Here is an 8,912-nt window from a genome sequence, read left to right on the forward strand (position 1 = left end):
CTGCGACCGCTCCCTGGGGAGCGGGACTCGGCGCCCCGGACAGCTGCGGGGTGAGCGGATGGATGCGGCCCCGCCGCCAGCCCTACCCCGCGCAGCAACTAGGGGAGCCCATCAGCCCGCTCTGCTCCCCGTGCCCCTGCGCTCCAGCAGAACATGGCTGCTGCTTTCGGGGCGCAGGAGGCGAGGTGGGCAGGACCCCCTGAACGCCGCGGGAGCCGCGGGCAGGCTGCAGGTGATGCGAAAGGCCTTTGTCCGTCACCCTTCGGAGTCGCTGGAGGCTTTGTCCCTCTTCCCAAGCTTTGGATGGAGTTCTGGAGGGTGAAACTTGAACTGAGGTTTTGTCTATGCCGAGGAGCTGGGGGAGGCCCTCGGCTTTTGTTTTACACTCGGGTGTGCCGTGCAGCATATTCCGGGTGCACGCGGCAAGCGACCTCCTGATGCCCCCCGGCCTCATCCCCTCTCCCTGTCCGAAACACCCTGATGGCTCGGGCACGTGAGCACTTCACGCTGCCGCTGGAGACGTCCGTCCATCCGTCCGCTGAGGATGCACTGCTGCGTGGTGGGAAGGACAGAGTCTCCGGGGAGTCTACGGTGATGTAGTGACCTTAGGAATTACTCCTAGGGAAAGCACCTGAGGTGTTTTTCAGGGTGCCTCGCATTTGGATTTATTCTGTGGCAGATGAAAAGCCCGGCGGAGCTGGAGGGCTGTTTCCTGAAGCTGGAACCAGCAGAAGACTGTAATCTTGGAAACAGAGGACGCCCTCTGCTTTTTTATTTTTGTGAAGAGTTTAGCAATGAAAACAGGAGCCTTCCGGTCGCTCCTCTCCTCGATTTGCCTTGCGAATTTCTTTGCTGTGTATCCTGGATCCTCAGTGCCGGGCTGTCCTCTGTACCACCTCATCAGCTTCCAGTCCCTCCGTGTTTTATTTTTAATAAGAGATAACTTTACTGCTAACCTTGCCTGCTGCTCTCGCTTCTCTCTAACTCTAATTGCTTCTAGCTTTATTTCTGACATTTCCCATGTCATTTCCCCTCATTTTCTTGAATACTGCTAGAAAAATAGCTCCAAGAGAAGCAGTAGACCTTTCCAGTGCCCGTTTCACCTGTGCAGTCTCTGCCTGGAGCTGCTGCCCGCCGCCAGGAGATAGTACCTTATTGCTCCTTTCAAGTCGGATTCCTTTCGCCCCGGGGCAGGGACAGCTGCGTGACCTTGCAGGGCGAGCCTTGCTCTTAAGCTGAGGAGGGCAAGACCTGTAAACCCGCATCACTCGGAATTATTCTGCCCTTGCTTTTGTGAAGGGGGGCTTGCTGCTCCCCCGGTTCTGACCACTGCAAGGAGCCGGGCTGGGTGTGCAGCGTTACCCCTGACAGCCCCTGCGCGATCCTGGGGATGCTCCAGTTTCCCTCTGCCCTTCGCAGCGTGGTGGGCATGGGCGTGGGTACTGCAGGGCAGAGGTCTGTTATTTGGGGGGACGGCAGCTACTCTGTCGCCTCCTGAATGTGCACCAACATGTGCGTGCGTGCATGCGGCTGCGTCAGTGCCTGCGCCTGCCTGTAAGGACACGAAAGCTTTCTGCAGCGTGCCGTCTGCCTGGCTTCTAGCTGTGGCTGAGGACTTCCCTTCCATAGCTACAAACACAATATTTTAAACAATATGCCACGATTTTTACAGCATTTAGCTCCAGAGTGATTTGCAGTATGAGTAAAAATACTGTTTGCAATTTCTTCCCGATTGTATAAAACAACTCATTAAAGCATACATCCTGGCGCATTGGCACTGAGGAAACTTTATGGGCCTTGTAGTTACTGCCAAAGCAAACATATTCCATGAATTTCACTCATCAAGTTCATGCTGTCAAATGTAGATTCAGCCGCTCGTCAAAGATGCAAGCCTTGCAGTCTGGAAAGTAATGAGAGCAGTAAGCGGTGGGAGTTAATGGCCTCCGCTGAGGAGTCCTTACTCATCCCGCATCCACACAGGGGCTGAGCTGGCTGCTCCCAGGTGAATTGATTGCCACAGAAATTCATCTAGTGTCACCGGCTATGATACTTAACAGCCACAATAATGCTTGCGTAAACTGCACTTTTATGCAGCGGTTCGTACCTCCTAACTGGCAGCAATTTCACAGATGAGGCAAAGGGAGCGGCGCTGGTCTTTAGCAGCCTCTTCCCCAGAGCATGAATAATTGTTGTAATAACACCGGAGCCATCGCCGCTGCGTTGCCTTTGTGGCGTCTCTGGCAGGGTGACGGATGGGAACCGCCGCGGGCGCGGAGCTGCCGCTCACTCTGGATGCTTCAGGGGCTGCCCCACGTCGCCAGCCGTCCTGCCTGCCTTCGGCACGCGGGACACGGGACGTGTGAGCTGCTGGCCCGTCTGCTCCAGGCATCGGAGCGCCGCAGCTTGGGTTTGCTTTACGTAACAGTCATCTGCTGAAAATAAGGAGTTGCTAATTTTCCTTCAAAGCCCAGCCTGTAAACGGTACCAGAGCGAAGTAGACCAGCTCTGCTCTCCAGGTGGCCCGATAACCTTGTTCCTACCTTTCCTCACCCAAGTCTGATCCGCGAGGTCTCCCGGCACGGCTTATTTATGTTTGTATCTATATGTATGTGTACATATAGATCGGCGGTGAGCACTGAGAGTGGCTTCGCACAACGGCTCCGTAGGGTGTGAATAATCCATATGACTTCCGACAGGTCTGAGGTTCATTATGGAAATGTATGCATGCTTAAGCTTTTAAATATAGCTAATAGGAGAAGGACTGGGAGGAAAGATTACGGGAATCAATATGCTGAGCTGGAGGAGCGGGAGCAGCTCTGCTCTGGGCTGCAATATCCGTGATTCTCGTTAAGGGCTGGTGATGACGAAATGGGTTACAGCAATTCAGGCCCAACGGAGTTTGAGTTTGAGACTAAAACTCTTCTAGCGGGGTAACTCCTGGAAGCCCAGTGTGTTGGGTGGGATCAGCGGGGAGGATGGAGCGGCCTCATCAGCGCTTTCACCCCCTCATTTAGAACAAAGGGTTTTTTCCTTCCTTCCCACCCTGGATGGTACCGCTGGGAGGGGGCTCCCGGCCAAGCCCGGCAGCCGCCACCGGTTTCCTGGAGGAGGCTCCTGAAGCTGCCGTTTGGCCCTTCTTCGCCTTGGGTACACGGTTTTCATCAGAGTGAATTTTTTCACTGGAATAACATAAAAGTCTGGACCTGAACTGCCTCCTTAAAAATGGAATTCGAGTTGATATGAATATTTCCTGTGGCTCTTCTTACTGGGACCTGCACCTACAGACTTCAATAGCTTACATAATTTCCTGTGATGGACATGTACTTCATCTAATTTCACTTTGAAATGCATTGATTAAATCAGAACTGCTGGGAGATTTAAACTGAGTCTCTGTGGCCTGAACTCAACTGTGGGAGGTTTACCTACCTTCATCCTTCAACATTAATTTGGTTTTATGAGGATTCCTTGTGAAATGAGGTCTTGTCTGCCGCTGAATTGCTACTACTTTCTGGGTTTATCAATTCCTTTCTCTGGCCTCAGCGGCTCTGCGAGTAGAAGCTGTGCTAAAGCCACCTTTCAGCATGGCGTTGGATGCCTTTGCGTGGAGCCACGCCGGAGGACACAGTGGGGACCGATGGGCGTTTCTGGCGAGGCTTCGTCTCTCTCTGGTGCTTCTTGTGCTGGTTGCCCAAGCTGGAGGCGAAGCGCCCACGCTGCTCGTGGCGCGGGCGGCAGAGCTGGGCAATGCTGCGGCAATGCTCATGGAGCAAGATGGAGACCTGCAGCGGTAACCCCAAGTGCAGGAGGATGTGTCCTCTCGTCAGTGCCGAGTGATTCAGCCTTTCTGGTACCAAGCGACAGCGATAAAAGGAAAAGAAATCTGGCTTGGCTGGAGGTGGATGAGCAGTTGCATGGAAATAAGCAGGGACAGGGTCAGTGAGCGCTGAGCGCCCCGGGGCAGGAGGCCGAAGGACCTGCCGGGAACTCACCCGAGGTCCTTCCCAGCAGAGCAGCGGGTCGTACGTCCCCAGCGAAGCCTTTGAGCCTGGCTCTGGTTTTCTGTCCGAGACTACTGACCGCCTTTGGGCCAGCGCCCCGCCAAAATTCAGTGGCAGAGGCTTCCCCAGCCCTCCACCTTTGCTGGCTGTCCTGGAGAAATTAAATGGACTTCAAAAATATATATATATATATAAAAACATAAAGCTTGTCATTCATAAAGTGTTCATTTTCAACTCTAATCTGCAAAATGCCTCATTGTGACTTAGAAATGATGTGTAGGCAGGAGATATACTTTAACATGAGATGATTTTTGTTTAAATTTGCTCTGAAGGTCTTTCTCAGCAGCTCTGCTTTTCTGGAAGCGTTGTTGCATCCCCAGCAGCGTTGCATCCATTCTGCTGGTGGCTGCTGGTGCGTCCTGACGAGTGATGCTGCCGGTGCACTCCAGCAGCATCCAGCTTGCCCAATGCTGCACGGTGCTGTGGGGAGCAAAAGCCGTTCCCTGGCGCTGCGTTGGGCGGGAAGCCCTGGCTGGAGCAGGTAACGAAAGCAGCTCGCCGGTTCCTAATGAAGAAGATGGCTGGCAGCAAGGGGAGGCAGAGCCTCGGCTGCGAATCTGCTCTTAGCCCCAGGTGAAGCTGTCCATGGGACGAGGCTTGACTGTTGCAAAGTGGCGAGGTGGGAGCGGTGAAGCTTTCCTTGGCCTGGCTGGGGTGCGAGCGCTGGAAACTCTGCTGGCTTCCAAATAAAGGCTGAGCAAAAGCTACTTCAAGAACAACACGGAGTCTGGGAGCGGTGACATGCTTCCTGCAAGAGAAGTACAAGTCTGGACCCTTGAGGTGGAACAACTGGAGCCTGCCAGAGTGCGCCTGCCCTAACGCGAGAGAAGCGAGGGGATGGGGACGTGCTGACACAGGGACCCGTGGCGAGGGGGGTGACCACGTGCCCGGGACACCGGCAGAGCAGCACACGCTGTGCAAGGGACTGCACTGTTCCGTGCCGGAGAGCGGTTTTGTGGAGCTCAACTACGACCTCGCAGGGATCGGTTGCTCCCGTCCACAAGGGGCTTTGGCTGTGCCTCCCTTTCTGCAGCATCCCGGGATGTTCAGGAGAATCTCCCTGTGACACCCGCTCCAGCCATGGTTTATGGCCCTGTAAACAGCAAAAGTGGCTGCGTAACGCTGGCTTGGTAACTGCGCAAAGCTTTTGTGGCTCAGCGTGGGAGGGCTGAGGGCTCCTTGCTCAGCAGACAGCGCTTGAGGCTCCGTTAAGAGCAAACGGCGCTAATTGACGTTGCCATTTGACTGCGTGTCATTCAGGTTAAAGACGTGGCAAGGTCGTGGGGGAGCCCGGGTTCCCCCTGCCCGGCGAGCCGAGCCCGCCGCACACCCGGCTTCCTCGGGGACGCGTTCCTTGAATTGCTGGGGTCCGGTGCATGACCCCAGCCCTGCTGCCGGTGCTTGCAATAGCATCTCCGCCACCGTCCGCAGGACTCGAGTAATGAAGCGTCAGTTAATTGACATGGATTAGGACATCCACTTAAGTACCCACCGAAACGTGGGTGATTAGTGGCCGTGCTTCCCGCCGGGAGCACGGTCGGGCTCTGCCTCTCCCCGGCAGAAGCCGAAGTCCGGCTGAGCCCGCAGCAGCTGGGCGTCACACAGGGAAAGCATTGCCATTTCAGATGCTGGCAAGCGCTATTTTAGAAAGAGCTCCCGAGAAGAATAAACCCATTTTCCACAAGTAGTTGCCTTTTGTGGGTTTTCTTATTAAGTTTTCTCTGGGAAGGATGAGGATGAGTTACTCATCTTCTTGTTTCTTGGCTTCGTAAGAGGCTCTCTACTCATTTAGTGGCCTCCGACGTGAAATATTCAGGACTTATTCTGGGTTCCTGTCAAAGTGACATATTGCCTGGCAAAATCAATTTTGCTAATTTTGATGGATGAGGTTGGAATCGTTTCTTATGGGCAGTTCCTTGGGGATGTTCCACTCAGGCGTCCAGTGGGAAGGGATGTGTTTCCGTGTTCTTCCCTTTTGTCCTCCCAGAGGTCCGGACCTGCACAGCGCGAGGCTGCCGGCAGGCGGACCCGGCACGGGGGGTGTTTGCAAGAAGCCAAGATACCGTGGGAGATGCAATAAATTGCAGAGGTTTGTGAAAAGCAGTGAGGGATGCGGGAGGTCTCCTGTCGCCGCCGATCTGCCTCGTCTCTCTTTTGGAGATAAGGCTCTGAAAAGTTTAATCGCTCCCGCAAAGGGGACTTTTTTTTTTTTTTTTTAATGGCATGCAAAGCACAGCGATATCTGACTCACTGGCAATTAGGCTCCAGAGGGTGCGTGCCCACAAACAGCACAGTGTCTTCTAGGCGCTCAGAGTGCCTCTGGTGACTCATGTTCACCTTGATCCGGCAGGATTTCGCTCCTGCGGCTGCCGGAGCGGGAGAGCCTGCGAGCTGCTCGGATGCTGTACACGTGATGAGGTGGCCGTGGCAGGGAGAACTGCTCTTCTCCGTGGAAAAGAAATTGATCGGTACTAAAAGGGGATTTAAACCTCTGTATGAAAGGATCAGGAGTCTTTGCCACGGATTTCATTCTCGCTGCCTTTGCTTTCTATTTTGGTTTGGCTTTTTCTCCATCTTTTTGGGCTGTTCTCTTTTCCCCATGAAGCGTGTCAAGCTGTGAGCCTTCTCCAGCAGTGGGATGTCCCTGCTGCGGGGCTGGGCAGAGCCCCGGCGCCTGGCTCGGGAGCAGGACCGTGAGGGCCAGGAACTCCCCGGCACCACGCCGGAGCCTCGGCCGGGCGATGCGATGCCCTGCGCTGTGCTCCCCTCCCTCACGCCCCAGCTCTCATGCCTTTGCTTTCTTCAGGCTTTCCTATTGATGTTTCACACCTTCAAAGAGTGCTCTGCTGCTTCTAATTTTTTTTTTAAATCGTATTTCTTGTTCCATAAAAGCCATCTGTCTATCTGTCTGCTTTTAGAGGCTTGCTTTCTCTCATCTTCTCCATTTCTATAAGAGTTACTGGATCTTTTGAAATTCTTTATACTTTCCCATGTACGGCTGCTGAGGTTTCAGGGCAGGCTGTGCATCCCTGGGCTGCCGGGGACTTCCCAGGAGAAACCCAGGTTTGGATCTCAGTTACTCCGGCGTGAATTGAGAGCAACTCTTCCAGGAGACCACAGTGCCAGAATTAAGACCCAAGTCGGTTGCGTTTCCCGGGGCACCGGACAGCCCCGTACGGACATCCATCCTCGCTGCGGGAAGGGGACAGCTAGGCCCTCTGCCAGTCATTTGGGCATTTCCAGTGGGGTCAATGCTTGTCTTCACTCCTGGGACAGTGGAGCTCTTTGGGAGATCGTCATTAAAAAATCCCATTAGATGATATTTTCTCATTGGGTATTTTCCACAGTGGTAGTATTTCCCATTGATGCGGTTATCTTGGCGGGCAGAGCGGTGGGCTCTGATGTTCCGCTCCTGCGAAGCTGTATTGTGTTATAACAATGCGATGGACCTATTTTAATTATTTTGTTTTAAAGCTCATTAAGCTGCTACTTTATACGTACTGATCTCACTTATCTTTTTAGATCAAAGCGTTTCCTGTGTACGTTGTAACGACACGCTTGAGCACATTAATTTAGAAAATAAGATAAGCGCTCGGTTTATTTACCAGTGCAGCGGTGGTGTTAAAGGGCGGTGTAAGCAGTAGCTCGTACCATGGTCTTCCTCTCTGTAGGTCCCTTCAGGGCCAGAGAGCTGGGTTGGAATAGTCACTATCTCTTGAAATCACCGTGCCTTCGTGGAGAAGGGCTTCAGAGGAGGAAAACCCCTCGAAAGGCTCCTGCTCCAACCTGGGATCAGGCGGGATTATCACAGTCCTGGCGTTCGTCTGCTCAGCTCCTGGCGGGGAGAGCCCCTCTCCTGCCGTCCCGTCCCACAGCACTCGGGCTTTGCATCCCGCTCGTACACCCTGATGTGGTTGTTTTATCAGAGAAGGAGGCCTGATCGTCCTGCAGAAACCCGGCTTTGCCCACAAATTGATTATACAGGGGGTAGACGTGTGGCAAGGGAAGAAAATTCATGAGCAAAGCAGGGAAACAAGCAACTCCTTCATTTGTGGCTACGGGGGAAGCGCACCTTCCTCCGTGAGCTTGTATCCGGATCGGGGAGCCGCTAAACCGAACCGCTATCCTTATTCTGTACAGCATTAGGGATGATCTCTAAGCTCCTGGGTTTAGTGCTCGCATACATATGTTGCAGTCCCTTCCTTTAGCAGACCGGTTTTTACATGTATTTGGTAAAAGGGGAAGGTGCTCTCCGCTGTCGTGGTGGTGGTGGGAGAGAGCAGCGCGGTCCCGCACGCCCAGAGACCTCCCGGGTAGGTGTTAGCAAGTAAAGACTAGGAAGTGATTTTGTGGTGCACACGAGGTGGTGGAATACATGAGGAGGTTTAGATAGAAGCTAAAATAAGGGGAAAAACCCCTAATTTCCTTAGGTTTATGGGATTTTTTTTAATATCGCCAAGAATGGAGCTCGAGGCTGTGACTCTTCGACAAGATTTTTGGTGGATTTGGAAATCTGAGAGAAACTTCCCAGCAAGTTGTGTCTGAACTGAACCTCTTGCTGCTGCCTGATCCCCGGCGCTGGTGCAGAATTCGGGGGGGACGGGTGAAATAAGTCGGCGACAGGTGCAGGTTTGGGCTGGAAAGCCAGCGCTCACAAACCCCCTTTATCCGGCAGGACAAAAGCCGAGTGTTATTTCCGCCGGTTTGATGAAATGCCCCACTGTCCAGCCCTGCCACGCTAAATGCGCGCAGTGTTTGCCGGCTGGGTTTGCCGAGCAGCGGCGGGGGAAGCGGCGGCTGCGCCGTGCCCGCCGGAGGGGATGCTCCAGTGGTACCCCAGGCTGCAGGGGCCGA

General features: G+C 53.8%; 1 protein-coding gene across 1 annotated transcript in view; it reads right to left on the reverse strand.

The window, feature by feature from the left end:
- The window catches only part of LOC103913968 (chromosome unknown open reading frame, human C1orf174), a 124,674-nt gene extending 121,242 nt beyond the window's left edge, over nucleotides 1-3,432 (reverse strand). The window contains exon 1 of the mRNA XM_009320567.1: nucleotides 3,427-3,432. Coding sequence (XP_009318842.1) covers nucleotides 3,427-3,432 — 6 coding nt within the window. The remainder of the gene's footprint in view (nucleotides 1-3,426) is intronic.
- Nucleotides 3,433-8,912: the final 5,480 nt, after the last annotated feature.

This window comes from Pygoscelis adeliae, unplaced genomic scaffold (genome assembly GCF_000699105.1).
Source record: "Pygoscelis adeliae isolate BGI_AS28 unplaced genomic scaffold, ASM69910v1 Scaffold213, whole genome shotgun sequence".
NCBI lineage: Eukaryota > Metazoa > Chordata > Aves > Sphenisciformes > Spheniscidae > Pygoscelis > Pygoscelis adeliae.